This window comes from Centrocercus urophasianus, unplaced genomic scaffold (assembly GCF_019232065.1).
Source record: "Centrocercus urophasianus isolate 14NV4802_14NV808 unplaced genomic scaffold, USGS_Curo_1.0 seq_16, whole genome shotgun sequence".
Lineage (NCBI taxonomy): Eukaryota > Metazoa > Chordata > Aves > Galliformes > Phasianidae > Centrocercus > Centrocercus urophasianus.
In genome coordinates, this window is record NW_024884711.1 from 32,114,226 (window position 1) to 32,138,561 (window position 24,336).

Below are 24,336 nucleotides of genomic sequence, written 5' to 3' on the forward strand. Positions count from 1 at the left end.
GAGTTCAAGACACATCATGCATGCAACAGCACAAATAGCTTTTGGGGGATTTTAAAGACATTGCATACAGATACCTACACAATGTAACAAAGTCTCTTTCAAGAACTCATGATGGAAGTGCAAGAAACTTCAGTGTTTGATTTCTGTTGCTTGTACTGTCTGATTCCTAAAAATGTGTTTCAAGAACCTCAAGAATTAACCTACAGAAATTTTAAAAATGTATGTTGCTTAAGAATGAAACAAAAATTACTAGTAAAAGAAAATATGATCTCTGAAGAAATTTGGCACTTGCTTTCCTCTTCTCCCTATACATATAGATAAAAAAGAATCTACTGAGTAGAACTAAGGAGTTCCACACATGTATTTGCTATCATTTCTAGAGATGAAAGGAATGTAGTTAGCTTCTTTATAAAAGATGAAGATGCTGGGTACCTCATGCAAGCAAACGTGATGTGTCTGTCAACAAACAAGAAAACTAACAGGCTGCATTGATGAAGAGGAATGTCCTCACCTAGGTGCTCCACGTGAGTCCCAGGGTTAAGCAAGCCTGGCCTCCATGGGAGATATACAGATCAGAGCACAATACAGCTGGTGCTGCTCACGTTTGCTGTTAAGCACACACATTTATCTTCTCAGGGATCTTCTCCCTGGTTTGAGCTTCTACCAGCATTGGGAATTACAACAGTCAACTCCATTGACTAGAAATACTTCAAAAACTTCATCTATGTTTGCATCAATTCAGTTATAGAATGAAAATGAGCTGCTTCTGGGAAGCTTGCTCAAAAAGCTTGGCAAATTCTTAGAACCTCATTCCTCCCCCTGAATTTTCTCTTATAGGTGATGTTTTGAGTGAACAATAATCCTTAACACCTCAGAATATCCTGCCATGTCTTCTGAGGGTGCACCATGCAAGACTGGTCTCCTGTTATCTCCAAAGCACTTAGACACCCAGTGCTGGCAATGTAGGAGGCAACTAGAATAGACTTGTGAGTCACAGTTCTAGAGCTGCAAATCCAACAATGTGTTCTTGTAGGCTTATAGATAGAAGTTTCTCACACGTTCCCTTCAGCATACAGACAAGTTACGACAGCAGGACAGGCTCCCCAGGCAGCTTCATCTCCCCAAGTCCTGGGAAATCCAGGCCTCCTAAGGTAAAAGGGTAGAGGATCCGGATAAACCACATCTCGTGTAATCTGATATACTACCTTCCTTGTCCTGCAGGCAGGGTTCGCATTCAAGAGATACTGCAGATTAACAGCACAATGAACTAAGGTCAGCAACATGTATACAGCAACTTGCAGTCTACGTAAGATATTTACGGCCACCTAAAGGGAAGTCCTGTCACTAGACAGGACAAAGGAAGAACACTGAAATAAATACTAAGTCTGATTTCCAGACTTAATACATGCACAAATGCATACAATTTTTACGTGCATATATATATACACACAAGTAACATACAAGTGCACACAAGCACACTGCTACTAGTGCCTTTTACTAACTAATATCACCCACTGTTGGAGGGGGAATGATATCAAAAAGTGATGATGTGATGGCTGTGTTTATTTTCACAGTTTATCAGTGGGCTGCACTTATGCCTGAAAGCAGACTGTTTTTCAGCTTATCCTATGAAGCTGGCCCTTGACTTTAGAATTTAAATCTTTTTCTGTATACACAGTAGATTTTCTCAGATTCTCCTAGCAACAGCCATCAGCAAAAGAAACAACAGATTTACAGCAAAGAACCTAAAATGTCAGAAAGGTTTGAAGACGTTTGGGGCTGCAGGACAGTGGAGAAGTATACAGTGGAGAGGCATCCCATTAATTCAGCACATTTTGCTCTTTATATGGTTTTAGAATTCAGAAGCACAGAATATTAAACAATAATACAGACCATAGCACCTCTTGCTCCAAATACTCCCTGCTTCACTGTTACATTTCTTAAGCTCAAGAGTCCTGTGCTAGGCAAACTTAACAGAAAATTGATTTTGGACCAACAGAGTATGTGCTTGCAAGTGTTAAAATACTGATATATCTTAAATTAAAAAAGGAAAAAAAAAAAGATGGGAAGGGGGTTGCTAATACAGTACTGAATCTCCTTAAAATCAAGAAGCTGAAAACAAGAGCTAGAGAAAGAGGCTTAAAGGTTGCTGGTCAAAGACATCTGGTCTCACCTTTAGCCCCCCTGCTGTTACAAAACTTCATTTTGGAAGAAAGGTTTCCAGAATAGGGTTCACTGGGAACTGGACTTAAAGACCCTGATTTCCAAAATGTAGTCTGTGAAGTTGCACCTATACAGTCAGCTTTGAAAAATGGAAGAGAAGAGAGTTCTGTTCAGCAAAAGAATTATTTATACAGATTATTTTCAAAGTTTCCTATTGGAAAATCTAGTCACATAGTTTGCTGGAGAAATTGAGCAGAAAGGGGACAGAGAGCAAGGACACACTGGAGGGGCTGGGCAGATGAGTGACATTCTAGGACAAGAATCAGAGCAAGGAAACCAGCCTGGTTGTCCAAGAGCTGGACTCGAGCTCAAGCCTGACATTTCTTTATTGTGCCAATTGGAAACGGGAAGACTGCTATGGAGGGCACACACTCATAGCTCTTGCAAGACCAAAGGAAAGAAGCTCTATATATTATCCTCTAACAGCTAACAAACAGCATGCTTGCACACGGTGCTAAGAAAACAACATGGGGCAGCAAGTTGTGCATGGGAGATGCCACCTCTCAGAACTGGGTTCTATGAATGAGAAGCATCTACAAAGAAACACAAGGGAACCTCTACACATCTGTACTCCCCACTCTATCCTCCCCAGGTGAGAGGAAGAGGATGTCATCACCGAGCATAAGGAGGGGAGATCCACAGAGCATATCTGGGAACAAGGAGAGAGACGTGAGAAGGAAGACTGTCAGATGGCAATGTCTTGAAGAGGAAGACGTTTTAGCAGCTCTGTATAGACCTTTGTTATGGAAAGAAAATGGTTAAGGCAACAGTCCTCCCTCCTCCCCTGCTGCATTGGTAAAATGCCAGCAGCACTTTGCTGAAGTTCACAGAAGTATGGGGAAATGGAACGTCAAACATCTGGAGTATGGCGGTCAGGCAATGCTGCAGAACCAGCTGGCCCCGAGCACAGGAGGCGGCTGTCTGCTGGGATGTTACCCGAGCAAAGGGAAGAGGTGGGACGGGTCTGCGGCTGGGAGCAAGAGCCTGGGGAACAGCAGATGGAAGCTCTATTTCTGGCTCTGCCAGACTTCCCGTGCTGCTCCAAGAAAGCCGTCTGGCAGCTCAGGCCAGCTTCAGGGCTGCCGCCCGCACTGCACCAAGAGTGGGCACAGACACGGGGCTTGGCTGGGCATGGGTAGGGGCAATGTTGCACAGCTGCCACTGTGAGCACAGTGAAACACAGCAACAAAGATATCAAAGGTTTCTGTCAAACAGCTTCCATCAAGTTTAAATTGATGGTGTAACTGACTAAGTGAGCTACAGATCATACTTTCAATGCTCTGTCAAACCAAAGTTTATTTTAACCATTTGAGCATACCAAATGCATACACACAGCAAGGACAGCTGTATTCTGAAGTGCATCAAGCACAGAACTGCTAGACAGTCAATGGAAGTAACTGTCCCACTCAATAACGCACTGCTGCAACCTCACCTTGACTACTGCATGCAGCATCGAGCACCACAGTATGAAAAGAACATAAAATTATTAGAAAGTGTTCAAGGAAAGGATACAAAAATGGTGAAAGGTCTGGAGGACAGGATGTGTGAGGAGCAGCTGAGGTGCCTGGCTGCGCTCAGCCCAGAACCGAGGAGCTGAGGGGAGGCCTGATGGCGGCTGCAGCTCCTCACAGGGAGCAGAGGGCAGCGCTGAGCTCTGCTCTGTGTGACAGCGACAGGGCTGAGGGAACGGCATGGAGCTGTGTGAGGGGAGGGCAGCTGGGCTCAGGGAATGGTTCTGCACTGCTCTCAGACATACAGTCTGATTTGAAGCCAGGATTGGACTCAACAAAATCCTTGTGTGTCTCCGCTAATTCAGGATATTCTATGATTCTACTTCTAGCTACCTTTTTTGGCCCTCTACATTGAATTGAATGTTCAACTCTCTTCAAGAACCTGGGTATAACAGGTAGAAAAAATACACCACTTACATACATCTCTATGGGAGGACACAAATAGAGGGAAAGAGGGAGAATGCTTTGCAGTGCCTTCTGTCTGGTTTTTCATCACCAAAAGTCAGAAGTAGGGAAGATAGCAGCAGTTTGCATGGTATCATTTACTCCCTGTTCTAACAAAAGCCGCCATCAATGTAGAACAGGCTTCCCAGGGTCTGCTGGGGATTCAGCTGGGGCTGAGCACACACCACAAGTGATGCATGACAGGAAGCACCCACCCAGTTCCACCAGATCAAAACCACTGATTGTGACAAACGAACAACTTCTAGCTATCCACTGGAGTTTCACGCTCTCTGACAAACAAATACGAGATATGGTTTAGTAGCTTAGTGGACAGTAATGGTGACAGGAGGATGGTTGGACTGGATGATCTTGTAGGTCCTTCCCAACCTTATGATTCTATGATATCTGTGAAGGATAATGCCGTCTTCTGCTATGCTTGGCCTCCTTTCACCAAGATGAGATTCTGATAAGGGAACTATGAAGGTACATCCATCCATAGCTCACTAAAGGAGGAGAGGTGGTCTATGAAGTGAGCTGAGCAGACATTTTGATGGTTAACACCAGTTGCATTGCCAATACAAGTTTCCAGAGAAAAACTACATAAATTGAACCAATGACTTACTAATTACGTATGAAAACAAGCCAAAAATGCAAAAAATCTGCTGATTAAAAGTGTTTTTTAAAATAGAAGACACTTCAAAAGAGAAGTGTTTCAAGTGTGCAATCCTACTTTGATTGATTTTGACAGAACAACAGTTGAGATGTACAGTCATAGTATGGTAGCTTTGTATTCAGTCTTAAAAAGCACAAAAAGCAGATAAATGCTTTTGATTATGCAAGGTCAAAATCCCAACAGTGCACACAAGTGTATTTCAGTACCTGAAACTAGATCTCTGTCATTTTGAATTGCATTTTTATTGGGTAGTACTCAAGATATGCATGCACGAGTAGGTTCATTTAAAAAAAAAAACAAAACCACAAAACAGAAGAAAAATATGCATATGCAAGCTCCCATACGAGAACTTCAGAATTTTGAAGTGGCTGAATGAGTCTCATTTTTCCTTAGTGGAAGCAATACGCTTGTCTAGAATTAAACAAAACATACAAATCTAAATATGTTCTCGAGTGAAGAAAAGCACAAGGATAGAAAGGGAAAATTAAAAAGCTTCTTCAGTAGTTTGGAGTCACTAAAGAACCACCATGGGAGTTGAACAAAATTGTATGTCAAATAAAAAGCATTTTGTGTGCCAAAAAAAGCAACATTACAGGAGATGAACATGTGCCCCTGCAAAGTGCACTGCAGGTGGCTGAAAAGGAAACCATCTAAAAAAAGCCTATAAAAAATAAACTCAACAGAATGTCTGAACTTTCTGAAAGTTTGTCAGAGGAAAGGAACTGATACAGTCAGGGTGACAAGCCAGAATGTTCATGTCTAAAGAAAAAAAGCCAGTCCCCCATGTTTATTTTTAACTTGAGGTTTCAAGATTTAAGGAGAAAAACTGAAAAAGTAACTTAACATAGCCTCAGTTTAATGACTATGTTTTAGTTCATCACCTCTAACAGCCAAAAGATTCTCCAAATACAAAGGTATGTTATGTAGTTAGGAGAGGACATTTACTGTGCATCTCAAAACAATCTTTATGCTACAGAATAACAAATTCCCCACATAAAAGCCACCTTTCTCTGCCCTCGCCCAAAATCCAGAAGTGAATTTAGAGCTTATAAGGTGTCTAAGATAGTCCTGGGACAGACTATTTCCTTAAGCCAATAAACAGAAGCAATGTAAGTGGAAATGACAAAGAGCACCCTTTAGCCACCTGCAGACATAGTTTTGATTACAAATCATCCAATGAACAATACTATCTCTAAATCTCTTTGATTTTACTTCACTAAATGGCAATCATACAATACAATCATACAATACAAACCTGCTGGTTTTTAGGTGCATCAGCACTGCGCCAAGAGGAACTCATCAGTGTTAATTAAATGGTCATCAGCCAGCTGCAGTATCTTCACCATAGACACAGTTTACCACATATGATTTTTTTCTTCTTTCTTCAACCTTTGTGTGCTTATGAGAAGACTGATGGGTTTTTTTTAAAGATTTTGTAGGAAGCAAGCAACTTTACTGCAGAACTGTGAGATAACTCTAGTTCCAGTGGTTGGTTACCCTGCATATATCAAGGGGGCTTGAAACTAGATTATCCTTATGGTCCTTTTCAACCCAGGCCATTCTATGATTCTGTGACCCTTTGATGGGAAGATAACCAGCAATGGCCAGTTTTCTCTCACGCCCAGTACTGGTGAGTACTATAATAAGACAGCTGAAGAAGCCCTTATCCACTACAGATTTCTCTTTAAAGTTCTCAGTATATTTATTTTACATTGCAGTTAACTTCCTGCCTTCTGCCTTCTACCTTCTATTGGATTACCGCAACAAAAAGAGCTTTGGTGCCACTAACACCCTAACTGGATCTGATAAGCTCTTACTTTTTTGTTCTAATTTAGTTTTGAAGCAAGAGTTCAACTTTCTAATCCAGTTTTCCCTTTCTCAAACCCCTTCAGTAAACAACCCCGTCTCCTGGAGCTATAACAGAGGACAAGCCATATGCTTGGGAATATCTTGAACATCACCCAACTCAAACTTCATCTGGGCAGGTTTGAAAAGCAGGCTGATATGAACATAATGAGATTCAACAAGGCCAAGTGTTGCACTTCGGTCAGGGCAATCCCAGATATGCGTAGAGACTGGGAGAAGAACTAATTGAGAGCAGCCCTGCAGTGAGATAATTAGGGGTTCTGGTGGACAAGCTTGTTATGAGCCAGCAGGATGCACTTGCAACTTGGATGGCCAACTGTATCCTGGGCTGCATCAAATGAAGAGTGGCAGTAGGGCAAGGGAAGTGATTATTTCTCTCTGCTCTGCCCTCTTAAGGCTCTATCTGGAGGACTGTATCCAGGCCTGCACCCCTTCACAAGAAAGATATGAAACTGTTGGGCTAGGTTCAGAAGAGGGCTACAAAGACAATCAGAGGGCTGGAGCACATCTCATACAGGGACAGACTAAGGAAAGCTGGGTTTGTTTAGCCATGAAGAGAAGGCTCTGTGGAGACCTTAATGCGGCCTTCCAGTACCTAAAAGGGAGCTCATTAATAGGAGAAAGACCTACTTTTTACATGGGCAGATAGGCACAGGACAAGGGGGAATGGCTTCAAACTAAAGGAGGGGAGATTCAGATTACGAATTAGGAGGAAATTTCTTACTCAAGAAGGTGGTGAGGCCCTGACACAGGCTGCCAAGGGAAGCTGCGGATACCCCATCCCTGGAGGCATTCAAGGCTGGGTTGGATGGGGCCCTGGGCAGCTTGATCTAGCAGGTTGCAACCCAGCCCACAGAAGGGAAGTGAAACTGTATGATCTTTAAGGATCCTTCCAATCCAAACCATTCTATGGTTCTATTAAACTTCTTCTGACATCCCACTCTCCATAATGTATTAAGACATTCTAGAAAAGGAGAATTAAAAATCCCCTTACATATATTATAAAACAGCGGTAACAATTTTGGACTGAGTCATACAGGCTTCTTGTAATTTGGGATATATTAAGTAAAAGCAGAAGACAGATAACCAAATCACACGCATGTATGACATTTAACAGTTTGAAGGGGGGTAGGGCAGAGATGGAATTACTAAGGCTGCTGCACTTCTCCATTGCCATTTTAATTTACAAGCAACATGAAGAGGAAGTTACATGCTGTTGCTATGGAGTTACACGCAGTTTCTGTAGGTGGATTCCCCCAGTCTCCTACTCTTGGCCACCACCGATACGAAACACCACTGTTATTATGCTGCGAACATCCACATGCCTTTACAGCATTCACACACAGCGTTCACTGCATACTGAGTGATAACCTTCTCCAGTCAAAATGTCTCTAAAGACACAGCACTGTGGCAGATCCTAGCAAAGAGGAACCCACATCAACACCTTTCCCCTTCTCTGGGACCATCTCTCACATGCTTTCAGCTTGCTATCATGGCACAGATTTTTCACGCACATAGACAGAAGCTAAAACCAGGCAGTGGTTCAAGAAAAGATGTGCGCTGGCACAGAGGGCATCAGTGCTGTGGCCCCCTGCTGAACGTGCTATCCCAGCACTATTACACTGCATTTATTTGTCAAATCAATCAGAAATTCTCAACAACTGGGCAGGCAATTAGACATTCCACCATGCAGTCACCGGCATAGAGATTTAACTTGACTGCAGACACTCAAGAAGAAGAAAAATACCTTTGGAAGTGACAGATTGAACACAGTCTGCAGAAGAAAGGCAGTGCGTAGTTTTCATAACCTTGTCTTGAGGATAACTGACCCCATGCTGAGGTGAGGGAAAGGGACAGAGACAACAAAACCCTGCCTTGCAGAATAAAATAGTAGGGGAAAAAAAACATCAGATGGGACATATCTTCAGTGACACCTTCGGCAAAAACACTATACAGATGCTGACCAGGGGACTGTTAAAAGCCAGCTGAAGAAGGAATGCTGGTGCTCTGTAAAGGTATTCCCATTGCTGTGGTAGGTTACAAGCCACACCAACATTTCAAAAGAAAGCCTCCCAGCACTGAGCACTCATGCATAACTGGCCTTTGACCTGGGCAATAGCATATGGCTCAGCACACACACAAGAGCTACTGAACTTCTGCAACTATCCAACAAAGCAGCTGGGGACACCATGCTGCTACACTTACCTGAACTGGGAGGGATGCAGTGCTGAGAGTGAAATGTTTGCCTGCGAGATAAGGGAATACATCAGGATGTAATTAAATAGATCACAGAAAGACAGCTGTGCAAACTTCTGTAGCCTGTCTCCTCCGCATTGTTTCAGTAAATCCTGATTTTCTTGAGGTCAATGTACTCTTTGGATTTAAGTTATGTATATCTACCCAGCATTGCAGCCTGTGTTTATTCCCAGAAGGATATAGATACTTTAAACAACACCTATGCATTTGTTTTTAAAAACTGTGATGATGAAGAAAAACAGGCAAATGGGTAAGAGGAGAACAGTACACAGAAAGAGAATTTAAACCTTTATTCAAATCTGTAGACAGTTCATATAGGACGTTTTCTTAAGTAATTATTTGCAGAACCTCTGCTTCCTAAATGTGCATTTGGGAAAATTCACACCATATTTTTTATTCTACTGATTAGATAATGCTTTTGACTAATACAGAAATAGGTGACCAGTCACTACCTAATAGCAGACAGCAGCATTCTCTCAATTTTACTTCACGAAAACATTTTTTAAAGGCTGTTATTCGTGTGAGATGTTTTTCCTGTACTTTGCAAAAAGAATAAATGTTAGGTACATTTATTCCAAATAATTCAGACGGCGCTGGAGGGCATCTCCAAAGGACTCCTGCATTGGCTGAAGAGCTACACTTTTAATGCAGCCCAGAGGAATACACTTCCATTAAGATGTTGAGAGATAACATCAGTTCTTTGAAAAGAAGATGAAATAACTTGGAGCTCTGGTCTCATCAAGCTCCTCTTGCTTCCAAGGCTAGATGTCTAAAAGCAAGAAACAAGTGAAATGGGATTGAAGCTTGATATCTTCTCTGCCAGCCATGAGGCTTGCTACACAGTAAGAGGAATACTTAAAGCAGGAAAATGCCAGGTGATTGAAGTTGAATTTTTCTCAGAGAGAGCTTTCTGGAACCAACTTCCACTTCCTGAAGACTTGTTATTTGTTAGTGTGCCACAGGTTGTACTGAGGAAAGGAAAAAAACATTAACAAAGAGACCATGAACCAGAAGATTCTACCACCTTTTTAAATATCCAGATGCCTGAGTAGCTCTAAACCTATTACAATGGGGATGCTTCAAAACTAATAAATGAAGGACAAGTATGTCTGTGCTCAGCTGTCTTCTTACCATTAAAGCAAAGCACTGATGGACATGTCTACAGGTCACATGGATGGACGTCATTCACATACTGCAGAAACAGATACAGTGAATTACATCAATTTAGAAGGAGACTAAGATACTGATACTAAAGTGAGTAGAGCATCCTCGCTGTGTGGAGAGAAAAACAGAATCACAGGGTTACAAAGGACCTACAAGATCATCTAATCCAACTGTCCACCCATTATCACTGCTACCACAAGCTACTAAACCATATCTCATAGCTCCTCATGCAGACAAATAAATAATAGAAAAACAAAGGATGGTTTTTCTCCCATCAGGTTAAAGGCTGATAAAGCTATGAGTGACACTGTTGTCTCAACGTGCAATTTAGGATATAGGAAGAAATGAAATCCAAACATAGTGGTACCGCTAAGATTATGTAGTTGAAAAAGTCTAATTTGTTTCAGGCTGTTTGACTGGACTTTACCTTAATGGCCTGTAATTACATCCAGAAATTTGTCATCTTTGTATGACTTACAGGTTGCATCTCCCAAAGAGAGATTGTCCTCAACTGCTTCAGTGACTCACCCATCAGCACTGTCAGTGAACAGTGCCCTGAGTTGTAGCACTGGAGTAATGCAACATTGCTATCAGGCACCTGCCCTCAAATGCCATGATTTACCTGCCAAAATACACATGCAAGCCAACAGCACAACTTCAGTAGTTCTTAGTTTTTCTTTTCATTCAACATAGAAGTTTAGATAGCAATTCTTTAAATGAAGAGGAATTAACAATTTGCTCATCCACAAGGTGCTGTGTTATCGATTCAGCATACACTACCCATCAGCTCTTAGCAAAAACACAAACATTGCTCAAAAACTTCAGCGACACCTTTTTTAGCCTAGTTTAGGAGACAAGTTTTGCCTACAGAACAACTCATCTCATTTAGTCCTGCAATACATCCAGCCACTGCTGCATTTTGCCCCTTATCTTAACAACGCATGCAAGGAAGTCCTATAAATGGACAATGAAGGATCAGTTTCCCAAAGATGACGTTTATCCTCTACCCAGTCAGATAAAGGTTGATTTATGGCTTGAAGGCTTATCCTATATTCTTATCCAGCCTAGTTTTGAACCTTGTTCAACTTTAAGGAAAAAAAAAACACAAAACAACTAAGACACGGAGAATTTCCCTTCAGTCACTAATCAACACTTCATTGTACTTATATTTTCAAAAGATGGCTCACTTGACCTTTTGTGAAGCACTGGCATGTTTTGCAATTTCCATCAAGATGCCTCTAAGGATCCCGGTAAGGTCCCTACCCTGTTTTCACATTGTGCAGAGATATCACAGCTTTTACTCACACCCTTCTTACTCCTGTTTGTGCCACATATAGAAATTTCAGATAGCATAAGAAAGTCAAATCTACAATTGGTTGACAAAACATTATTTCCCATGTCAAGCAAGAACAGAGAAGCGAGCTGGAGAAATCACAAGCTGTATTCAGACTCCTCCACTGGGCTGCCCTGCACATACCTGTAAGTAAAAACCATCCCAAGACAACATGCAAGGGGAAGAAACAAATGCTTTTAGGCACAAACAGGTAAAGTTACAGAACCACTATACTTTCATAAAAGGGTTTAATTCAGGAAAATGCCATTCTTTTTTTGTTGTTGTTGTTGTTTCTCAAAGAGGAAATAAAATATCAAGTTCTGTGATCCCATGGCTCTGTACTGTATACATTTCACTGCCCATGCAATATAACTAGTCATTGTTCTTAATGTAATGGTTTGCTGGAACCAGAAACATAGATTAGAAGGGAAAATGACAGATTCAGCAATTTATTTTTCAAGACTGACAAAGATGCAGGAATACTTTTGTTATGGTTCTACACACACAGCCAGCATCCCAAGTGGAAATGGCTGAAAAGGCAAATCACTACATCCACTAGTCGTCACTTAAACTGTATTAGTACAAAACATATTACTACTTTTCTCAAAAAAAAAAAAAAAAAAAAAAAAAAAACCACCCACAACAAAATCCTATTATATTATCTACAGCACAGAATTTAGCCAAACAAACCCAGAATTTATTCCCCCTGCTCATTCCCGTTTCTGTCATGGCACTGGCAGCAGACCAGTTAAGAATCCAGGCTCTCTAGTGGAATACGTAGCTCTGAAAACAACATTCATGGAAATCTATTTACATATAGCTGTTTTGCTATAAAACATATTCATATAATACATACATCTTCTCACACACTTCTTTTCCTGCACATGAAAGAAACACTTTGCACTCAGCATGGCTCAGCCATGCACAAGCTTATTCTGTCGCAGTGGTGCTGGGAAAGGGACACACACTTGGGCACAGCAGCCACATGACAAGTGTTTGTTAAGGTGAACAGTTTGACAGAATCCCACGCTTCTTACATCTTTTTTTCAAAGTTATGACATAACAATATAACTGTCCCAGCATTAAAACAGCAGCTAATTCGTCATTCACACACCTCCCATGAACTGAACTGCAAAGGTTTACTAGACGTGCACAACTGATACAGGAATGGCTCCCTAGAGGCTGCTATGAAACAACAAAGTCAAACCAGAAGCACTATAAAGGGTGTCAGAGTGTTACTACCAGCTTATAAAATACTCATGTAAAACACTACCTAGCTCTCTTTTTGCAGATCAACATGAACTAAGCAGTTACATACGCCCCAAATAAAACCAGCCAGCAGAAAGCACTCAGCAATTCCTGCCTGAGCTGCGTAAGCCCAACCACAAACCCCATGCCTCATCAGGAAGAGTAGTTTCAGTAACACAACATGATCAAGATGCCAGTTCTGCAATACAGCCTTTATACCTTCTTTTTCTCTCTTTCCCTAAATATAGTCAGCTCAACTATAATGCACCCAGCTACAAAAACAAAAAGAACTTTCCAGATAGCTGCATTGGACAGCACAGATATGGTGACCATTAATGCTTTGGCAGCTGGTTACCTGCTGCCGTACTACACAATGTTCTTGCATCCAGCACTGCATCCCTTCCATTTTCTTTGCACTTATGCCACTAAAGTACTGACAGAGATAAGCCCTAATTCAATGGGGAAGAAAAAGTTATTCACATAAAGACTGTCTGTTTACAGAGACTTGCAATGGAAAATTAATTTTGGTCAGCTATCTAATCAGACACATCTGAAGAAGAAAGAGATTCTCGAAGTCTAATAAGCGACCTTACAGCAGGTCAGTGACATATTTCATTTACGTGATATATCTTCCAGATATAAGAGGCTTTCATTAAAAAATGATTGCACAAACATCTTTGACTTGTTTGTTGAACAAAACCATCAGAAAAAGCCTTCCAGGGTCAAGTCCGGAGCCACTGGATTTTTGCTTTGATTTCAGAAAATACGAAGCCGCATCAGACCTCTTAATTCAGTATTTAATGAGGTATCTAAAGCTCACAGCTAAATGTCCATCCAGCAGAAAAGAAGTTTTGGCAGTCTACAAGATAATGGAAATTGTCCTTTTAGAATATGCTTCTATCAGAGTGTGGAATGGGTATGACTAGGAAGGATATTCCACTGCAGTGACCAGCCATTACAGTTAGCAAGCTCTCCTATTCCCCAGCAACACATTCACACTCAGCATTCAAAAAAAACCAGGTGGGAATAAAGAATGAGAGGAAACAAAAGTTTCTGACTCAATTCCTTCTTCATCATCCTTCAGCTGCCCTATGGGAGTCACTGAGGTGGTGGTCAGCACAGAAGGGCTGACAGTTAGGGTTGCTCTTTCATAACAGCAAACAATTTTTAAAATCCCATTATAGTTATTTTATTTAAAAAACAAAGAGAACCTCATCGGTTGAGTTGCAAAGGAGTTACAGATTCTGTGTGTATTTACTAGTGGTCATGGAGAATTCCTCAACAGAACAGCTATCAGGGCAACCCTTACACATTGTATTTAACAATTTTCATAAGCAGACAGATAAGCAGAGCAAGCACAGCACAACTGAGCTGCAGCAGCTTCTGGGAGCCTTGGCTTATATTACAGAGTACAGGAAGAACAGGATGTGAAGCAAAGGCCACAGAGATAGTCAGCACTTTATTAGGAGAGGAAATGCCACCCAAGGCAAGGTTAATTTAAACAAAAGGTACAAGATTCTTCACCATATTTGGAATATTTGTCTGTTGACAAGCAAAGTCAGTTCAAGAGAATGAGAGAGAAGAAATTATCTTACTAATGTATACATTAGATGCTGTTCTGGTTCCTGCAAAAACACTTTGGTCTCCTCATGCACTTTTGGATGTGTGGCAGGGAAAGTTTGTATGGAACCAGAGCTAACAAGATTTGCAAACATGGAGTGGTGTTTTTTCCCTGAGCTATCTTCACCCTTGCCCATCACTATTTAGGTCCTATAGCTTTTGACGTACCTTGCAAAGACTAGTCAGATTTTAGGGTCAACCCAGCTACTGCAGTGGAATGCTGGAAGGAGTTGCACCTCTGAATAACTTGTGGTGCACCACCTTCCATAATGAAAAGCTCCATGTCAGAACCTGCTTCTTTCTGCACTGCCACTTGAAGAGAGGCTAACTACAGACGAGACAGAGCCAGACTCAAGTAGCTGATGGCTACACCACTGTGTCACTGTTTAGCTTCCTCTTTGTCAGACTGAACAATGTCCTCAGCCTCCCTTTGTAGCTTCATGCCTCTGACCATCTCAGTAGTTCACTGTTGGCACTCTCTCCAGTTTCCCTAAGGCTCTCTTGAACAAGGCAAGAATGACAAATCTGAACACAGCATTCCAGGTGAAGCCTTCTCATTGCAGAGCTGATGACAGCCCCTGCCCTTCAGCTGTACTCTTTCCAAGTCAGCCCCATGCTGCCATTTCCCTCTCCCAGCATAGCATCCCTTGGAACAGCTGTTCCTTTCCAGGACTCACTCAGCCCTCCCAGCCTGTACAAACCAATGGATCCTCAGGTGCAGACCCTGCACCTCACTGGCTTTCCTGAGATTTTTGCTGACTCAGTTCTCATCGTTTCTCTGCACTGAAGTGCCATCATTCAGCATGCAAACCAACTTCGCTAACTTAAGAATTATCCCAGATTTGCTGAGGACATAATTTATGTTCCAAGTGGTCTCCAGAGACTATACTGAACAATGCAATATTGACCCTGCTTGTTAGCAGCATCCAGCCACGTTCTAGATCTGACTAATTTTCTTCCCACATAACAGTCCAATCATTATTCAGCCCATATGCTCGTCATGTTAGAGAGCAAAACCAGAACATTAAGCAACCCATTTCCTTTTAAAGAGGTAGTTACATGGTAAAAGTTGCTCCTTGGAACCACAGTTGTCACCAAGAGGATCTGGTGAGTATCTCCCATAGGAATACCAGAGTATTTACATAACTGCTTGTTCCCAGGCACAACAGTCAACATTCATCAGCAGATGATTCACTGCATTTTATACCCTCTTTCTACTTTGTGGCTTTCAAATATGAACTGTGCTGTGACTGTATGCCACAACCCTTGCACGTGGTACCACATTAACCCAAGAGCGGCATACACAGACTCAGGAAAAGCTCCTTCTCATAAACTAAATAAAAATCCCCATTGCATGTAGCACTGTATCACTCTCTTCAAACAGTGAAGACCTGCTGAGCAGCTAAGACCTATCATATTCTTTTTTTCCTGGAATCAAAGACAAGCCAGCCTGCTCTCAACTCGCTGCTGCTTAGAAGCTCACCCCTTCACACCTCAGAAGATCTCCGGCAGATCTCTGAAGCCTCATCCACATTGGTCTTCGCTGGTTCCCTGCTCAATGGAAAATGTCCCGCTACTTTGCAGATGAGGACAGATGTCTCCATCTGTAAAGTTCAGAAATGTGAGAAAAGGTAATAGCTGTGTACGGAAGGATTGCCACTCCCTTCAGCCAGAGAGCCATACCGTACAAAGGGCATTTGGCTTTCTGCTTGCACGCAATGCTTGTATTAGACATGAGGGAGTGACAGCAAGATTCTCCTAAACTAGTTAAGTGATTGTCTTAGTTGCAAAAGCTTCTAACTTTTAGCAGTGACAAAAGATGCATGTATATTTTCCTATTGAAATGTACACTTTGAGAACATTTTTCTGTAACAGCTCTCATTTTGCATTAGAGAACAGCTTCAGATGCAGAAGAGAATTTAACGTTTTAAGGGATGCAAGTGCCTCCTGGTACAAAACATCATCTCTTAAAAAAGGAGCAGTTTCTACATCCAGTACTGCAGCTGCTCAGACATAAATGCAAGTGCTGATCAGTTACATTTTCCAGTTTTGGCACTGTAAACAAGAATGTCCCTTGTCAACCTTCCTCCTCTGACAACTGTCTCATCTTCATTCACTTCAAGTCCATGGAAATGAACGAGCAAAAATGTATCTTAAAGCACATTTCCCTAAGTTAGCTCTCATTTCCGAGAGGAAGAAGGAGAACCACCAAAACAGTGCAAGTCAAAAGAGCAAAAAACATAGGCCCAAATTTCTAGATAGGCAGGTTTTCCTTGTCAAATGTTTAAGCTAGGAAGAGCTGAATTTTCAACTCCTCTGCTAAAAGACATTAATTTTCAGAGCAAAAAGAAAGATGCAACAGGATTTATTTATCAAAGTATTAACTCACGGATTCAGGGATCCGTGCAAGAATGAAACAAACATAACTGTCTAGTCTACTGCTTAAACTCGTTTAATACACAAAAAGTAACCATAACGAAGCACAAACTGCATTCAGAGCACAAGTACACGATGTCCTGTTTAACTCGTCATCCAGCAACATGAAAAATTATTGGTTTATTCAACACTTGAATTGCCCAACACCTAAGAAACAGCATATGCCAAATGCTAAGGTCTTCATTCTTGTCCCACCTTGATCCCCGAAGTCCTTCCTGCCATCTCCCACTTCAGGCTGACCCTCAGCCACTGTTTCACTCCATCACTGTCCAGTCTATGCTTTCATTCATCTTCTCTATGAAAGAAAATAGCTCCCATTCCAAATACCTCACATTTCAGACAGTAGAAGAAAGCAAACACTAAGCTACCGCTGTTCGGACTAAGGAAAATTGCTTTTTTGTAACTCCTTCTGAAGGTAATAAGCTATACCAAAACAAAGCCCTGCTCTGTTACAATCTAGCATCTGTGGGTAGGAAAGTGACAGGGCGCCCCAGGTCTTTCCTCCACTGCCATTTTACCATTGTCCCACAGGGAATGTTGAGGGCACATCACAGCATGGATCTGCCTTCACATCCTACATCACAACCAGCTGAGCAACTCCTGTAATCTTCTGAGTATGTTTTTATCTTCAGAACAGCCAAACTAAAACCTCAAACAGGAACTGACAGAAATACGTGATGTAACTGTGGCTGCAGCAGAAAACTTGTAGTACAGAGGCCTGGAGAGATATATAGATATATATAGATATGTATATACGTGTATATGTATATATATATATATATATATATATATACACACACACACACACACACCTTAATGCCCTCAGTAAAGCCTTGAAGCTCAAGATGGTCTAAAATATAGACTCGCTATCTTTTCCCTAAAATCCTGCCTAACGGGATGAGTAGGCTCTCATATACCAGAAGGGTTTGCCAATTTCTCCACAGCAGTAATCAAGTGTCTGCTCTGCCATATCTGAACAGTCTGGAAAAGCTGAAAGTCAATACTAAGGATTTAACAGCTGAGCTGTTTGTGCAAAGCTCTGTATTGTGGACGTAGTAAGTAGTTCTGTGCGGGCCACCTCAGACCCACAGGTTACAGCGGAAAGACAACTATAACTGCAGAAGATAAAGATGCAGCTGGTCTAGCTTCTACGCAGCAGCCAGAGCAGAAGCCTTTCCTGGAACTGCTCACTGCAGTATTCCTTCATCCCTGAATGATTTTTTCATGTGAAGCTTGTTTGTTCTCAGTAAAAAATAAAATGAAGTTGAATTCATTTTTTCCAATGAAAACAAGTCATTTTTCCATCTGTACAATTAAGTTTCAGTAGCAAGAACAGAACACACCACTCCATTTAACTTTTTCTGAGTATTTTTTCCACTGAAGAAGGTATGTAGCTATGAGAAATGTCAAGTGCCTACTAGTCAAAATTAGCTTGTCCAGTTATTTAGACTAGACTCATTCTGGAAAACATGCACGGAGAACTGAAATTGCACATCAGAACTGAGCGACAGAGGTGGCAGGGAAACACAAACTGACTGCAAATAAAAAGAACCGCAGGATTTTCTTCCACAGTTCTCATTACCAGAAATATTTTTTGGCAAATTGTACCTTATCCCATAGGTATCTGCTCTGTATTGCAAGACCCAGAATTGAGTAGCTGACTGGCAGTGCCTCAGATCTGTGTTTCTAGGCAATACTTCTTCCATGGAAAAGAATTCTGTTTTGAAAATACATTCATCCTCCCATGCTTCAGAGGCATGGAAATATTCATGATTGATACAAGCAAGGGGAAAAGACGACACTCTGGAAACTTCAGAGAATTTAGAACCAGTCATTCAAACAACTGCACAGCAGATTGATCAAATGTTTCAACTGCCTATCTTAAAAAAAAAAAAAACAAAAAACAAAAAACAAAAAACAAAAAACAAAAAAAAAAACACCACACTTGAAAGCAAACAGCTGAGCCAATACGCATACGTTATCCATATCTAGTTTAGCTCCACAAATTAGTACCCGAAGTTCATTTATAAGCAAGAATTCATTTCAGGAAAGACCAACCAGCAGCAGAAACTATGAGTGACCTTGCTAAACACTGCCTCAAAGCTCTACAAAGCACTGATTGTTCACAGTCTTCAGCAAACAGTTCATGTATCAGGTGACTCAACAGCTTTCAGCACAGTGCCTTCAGTTCAAGCAACAAATAGTACAGAGGGTTAACAGCTTTTGTGCTAGTATCGAACATTTTGGCTTTTTCACTATTAGTCATATCAGTGAACCAATGAAAGTTGAACAATAATTGCTTCATTCACTGCAGCTCTAAAACACACAGGAAAAGATGTGCTCAATGTAACAGAACATGCAGTGCTTGTGAGGCTTGTTGATTCAGTCCTTTATGCAGTCACATCTTCATATGTAGCCTTAAACCTAGCACCACAAAACCTCCCAATAATTGACAGAGCAAGAAATTCATTTATACCAATTGTACTTCCTCCTAAACTGTTTCAGTTACAACTACTTGCTAAATATTTAGTAGAGCTTTTAACTTTGCATAGGTCTTAACAGACTGAGTCAACAAGTGTTTCAGAAAGGTTTATTACCAGAAAAAAGAACGCACTGGAATCTCCCCCCGGCTGACAGCTTTCAGGGAACTGCTGAGCTGCCATTTAAAGTTTTTGGAAACCATGATTACCGTGTAAGAGCAATAAACAGAGGTCATCAGGGCTCTACAGGGAGACAGCAAAGTCCACGAGGAGCACTTCTCTTCAAATTTAAGAAATTTGGTCTAACACGTACTACTAACACAGTATTGGCTGACCGACAAAGGTCTTAAATTCACTAAAGAACATTTTGAGTTGGATCCTTTGAGTTCCAGTTATGAAACATTTGGATTTCTTTGAAAACAAAATCCTCTCTAACACTCTGAACTGCAGCTTCTGATTCTGGGAGCTTAATTAACTCCTGCTTTAAATCAAATATAGTCCCAGTACTTCTTGGTAAGGAATCTGTTTTATTTCTATCACAATCATCATTAGAAAGCAGCTTTCATAAATATTAGAAGAAGAAAGTCTTACCATTTTCAATCACATTAATCACAGAATTCAAATAAGTCAACATAAACTACCCATCTCTCAATAATACAAGAGGGAAAATAACACCTCTATTAAGAAAGATTACCTGGGAGATATGGTTGATGGAGGACTCCATCCTCCGCAGCTGGGATGCCTGGATGTCCAGCAGCTGTAGTACATTGTTGGCCAGAGCATTGATCTGATAAGCAACACTGGCTAGAGACTGAGTTGTGTAGGCTTTGGTCTCTTCTAATGCTTTCCTTTTATCTGGAGCCTGTAAAGCAAAAGAACAAGATGTTTGCTTAAGGCCAGGAAAAGGGTACGAGATGGGGGAAAGAACAGGAACAAAAAACACAACCTATATTTAGAAGGATCTGTAATCGAGAAAATCTGACTGTGCAGTCAAAGTACTCAGTCTGCATCAACATTCAAAAATTCTCAATAAAAAAGTAGAAATAAAGAATTTGAGAGCTATTTAACCATAATATTACATGCCAAGAAGCAATTCATTCAGCAGAAAAAAAACCACATGATTTATCAGCAATGGGTTTCTAAAGCCTGCCTGAACATCCTTCATTTCCGGAAAAGCCTCTAATTCCCCAGGAACATTGAAACAGTTTTCACCATCTCTTTTGAGATCACACAGCCCAAACAACTTAAATATAGAAAAATATTTTCCCACAGTTCAGTGTCCCCCACCACACACGCTGCCTGCAAAGCCAACCCTCCTGCTGTGCAGGCTGCTGCGGCCCAGGAGTGGAGAGAGGGGAAGCAGAGCAGCAATTGTGACATTACCTCTCCTCGTGTGAAAGCTTAATAAGCCTTCCTTGGCAGCTGCCAGCTTGCTGCTGGCCCTGTTTGCTCAGGTACCACTCACCTCCAGGAGCAGATCCTTGCTGCGGTCCCACTCACACGGAACAAGGCTCACCTAAGCCTCCTCCTCCTGCCTTCCCCTGAGGTGTCCCACAGCAGCACCCAGCCTTATGTTCTTTTCTACCCCTCTCTGACCCCATTCCAACCCTCACCTTTATCCACAAAAGGTGCACGTTTCATACATTCCTTGCCTTCTTTCACCTCATCAGCCCCACAGTCATCAGTTCCAGCAGCAGCCAAGCCACATCACATGTTGACAGAAGAGCAGAGAACCCACCCTGCATTTCATTTCTTTGTACCACAGTCAGTCCAGTTACAGTTACCATTTGTTCCTGAATCTCACCTCATGCTTCTTCAGTCTTAGGTTAACATTCACCAGTGTTAAATCTGCCCCTTAAGTATGAAGGGAACTAATAAGGAAACCTTCTTGTCTCTCTTGCTTTAAGGAGAAAACTGGAAGGTAAACTGATCGTATATATCATAAACTCACAGCACAACAAATACTGAAACACAAGCTATGCCATGCTATGTCCTAAAGAGATATATTTCTTTTTAAAACAAGGATGAATTCCTATCCCACTCCCACAAACCAGGAGATTTGTTTCGATCCATTATCAATGTTCCCAGCAGTGTTCTGACATGTAATAGAACACTTCTAGCCAATGCCGTCCTTCAAATAGATTCACAGACACTTTCAACAACAGGAAGCAGTTTAATGCAATGTGCTGCCAATGGGTAGAACAGCTACTGCATGGACTAAGAACATGCTACTGCAAAAAAGAGAAAAAAGTGTTAATATTTCTTAATACAAACAAAGCTACTTTTCACCTTAAAAGAATACTGATGTTTCTAGATGTCGGAAAATTTTAGCAAGTACTTCATTGGAAATAAGCCTTCACAGTGAAGGATCTGTTAACTACTATAGTTCAAGAGGCAAGCTTCCCAAAGCACACTGATTCTCCGAAGAGGCATTTGAAGCTTCAAATCATTACTAGTAGTGATGAAGAAAAAAAAAAAAAACAAAAAAAAAGCCCACAACCTGCAGTGTTGAGTTGGCACCCACAGAAAACAAGGTGTTCCAAACTGAACTTCTACCACCTTCAGCACGGTGGAAGTGCAGCTTGCAGCCTCAGAGACAGCTGAAGTAGAATTTCTACTGAACTAGACACAGCCAGTCAGCATAATTCTACCTTTAGATCTATGTTTGAATGGATATGAAATCTTTACTCAAGGTATTTTACTAAAGACTTAACTGAACACTATTAAACTGAACACCAACTGATTACAAAGCTACAGCGCTGTTGCTATTGTCAAATGAGAAAGCTTCAACAACAACAACAACAAATCTCCTGTTTTATTGAGCAAATGCCTTGTCCTCAATTGCCTAAACACCTAAAATTCTGGTTATTTGCCCAAATGAGCAATTTGGCAGCAGGATTAGATGAGCAGTTGTGATACATAATGCATTTCATGTCCTACTAGATTAGAAATATTTCAAACTTTATAGATAATTCAGACAACTTCGCTCAGTAATTTAAACAACAGCTTAAATTAGAACTAGTTTGACCCATAGTCTTCAGCACTGTTTAATTAGAACTGCTGGTATCCACAAGATACATGCTAGAAGCTTCACAGCATGGGAAATGAAGAGTGGAGAGGGAAAAGCCAAGAGCAGCAGCAGGAAGAAGCAGGAATTTCCAGCATTATTGAACTGCTATTTTCATTTCTAAGCAAAAACTAGAAATAGTACAGATCATAAAACATGTTCACATGCCTTTAGATACTTTAGTACAACATCAGTTGTACAGCATCAGTTAACTACTCAAATTTGGAGATGACAATATGCTATCAACTCATTTGTTTTTCCAACAGTTCAGAATTGCTTTATGGTTTGTATTAATAACTTTAAAGATACTGTTACTTCCCCCGTAGTTCTCAGTGTGAAAGGAAGATCGAGTGTCATTTAGTAGCAAACTGAATATTATTTAAATCAAAACAATCACAGCTTTTTAAGTTTTCCTCTTAAAAAGCAACCTGTATTTCCAGCTTATCCTTAACAGTCCTGTCAGAATGGCAAAACTGCCGTCTGAAATTGCTTTTCCTAAAACCCAAGGGGACAGAGATGATAAAATAGCATGGCATTCACACCACGTACCACATATATTTCTCAAGTCCAAACTTGTATAGCAATGCTTCCTAAAAACAACTACGTTATTGTGATCAAAACTGACTTTACACCCAGGCAATTGCCATAATAGAAGAGCAAAATCTTACCTACTGCTTTCTCAGTTCAGCACCACTCAAAGGCCAAACAATGAGGAATCTGTCCAACACTCAGCAACCAGTTGCAGCGTTGCCAATTTCCCACACCCCCTCCAAAACACCACCCACACATAAGCACATCCGCAGAACAGTGTCTGTGCAGCGGACAAGCCATCTGCCCTCCCTGCTTTCTCACTCAGCTAATTCCCACCATTTTCTAGTTGATACAGCATGCAGCTACATGTACCAGCTTTCTCCAAAATCACATCAGCTCACACTGCAAATCATCTTCAGAAGGCAAGCATTTGCATGCTGGTCCATACTCTTATTACCTTTTCTCCAGCCTGCCTTCTCTTTTCCCCACTTCCATCCTACTTTCTGTGCTTGAAATTCCCTGTAAGAAAGCAACGACCAGGCTCTGTTTGACAAAGGTCAGAAAGCAGCTCACTGGATCACACACTGCAACAAGCCTGCTAGGAATTAATTAGTTTGCCTCCTGAGCACGGTGGCATATGTTGTTCCACATTTTTCATCTTGAATGGCCAGACTTTGTGCAACCTCAACTATTAAAAAAATCACCCATAATAAACTACTAACAGAGCACTGCCCTAAAGCTGCCCAATAATCACTAAGCTAAACAGAGCTGTTAATTATTCAGCACCTGACACCTTTCAGATGCTGGCATTCTGTTCAAGGGCCCAATCACTCTCTGCAACCAAACAAGAGGAACAAATCTGCAGTCACTTTTATATGCCTTCGCTGTTATTGCTCAGGATGCCTTTAATGAATTCAGTGCTGCAGTACATTTACCTTTGCTTCAAACCAAGCATGGAATAATTGCTCAGTTCTGCACCTTGGCTGTCTTCATTTAAGAAGCATCTCCTACCTTTCATCAACAGATTAAAGAGAAAATTAGAGTTACTATGATCAGTTGCCACAAGGATTTAGCAGTCTCTATCACATACCAGCACTCACAGAATAAAACTGCACCATTCAGTGATCATCAATATACCCATTTACATTCTCTTTTGTTCAAGTTGCCATTTATATACATTTCAAGTTTGCAGAGTGCAGACTTCTTCCTAGTGCTATAAGATCCTACGATTGGTTTCAAAATTCTGATTCCTTTCACAAAGGTCTTACCACTTTAGCTCTGATTTTTGATCTTGACAAAGCCTAGAATGAACTTTTATTAAAAACAATCAGCCAAATCTTTTACCTTAAGCTAGCTATAACCTACAGCATGCCATTTTTGCAGAATTTTAGAAACATGCTTACAGAGTGGTAAAAACAGCGCATCCGGGCACTGACTTGGAGACTCCTTGTTATCAGTACTTAACCTCTCCAAATATCTCTGGA

The 24,336-nt window shown here is 41.1% G+C and overlaps 1 protein-coding gene across 12 annotated transcripts in view; it reads right to left on the reverse strand.

Annotated features, from left to right (window-relative positions):
- The window catches only part of ABI1 (abl interactor 1), a 77,600-nt gene that overhangs the window by 34,607 nt on the left and 18,657 nt on the right, over nt 1-24,336 (reverse strand). For all 12 annotated transcript variants that reach the window (XM_042816645.1, XM_042816644.1, XM_042816643.1 and 9 more), the window contains exon 2: nt 19,949-20,116. In XM_042816645.1, the coding sequence (XP_042672579.1) occupies nt 19,949-20,116 (168 nt within the window). The remainder of the gene's footprint in view (nt 1-19,948; nt 20,117-24,336) is intronic.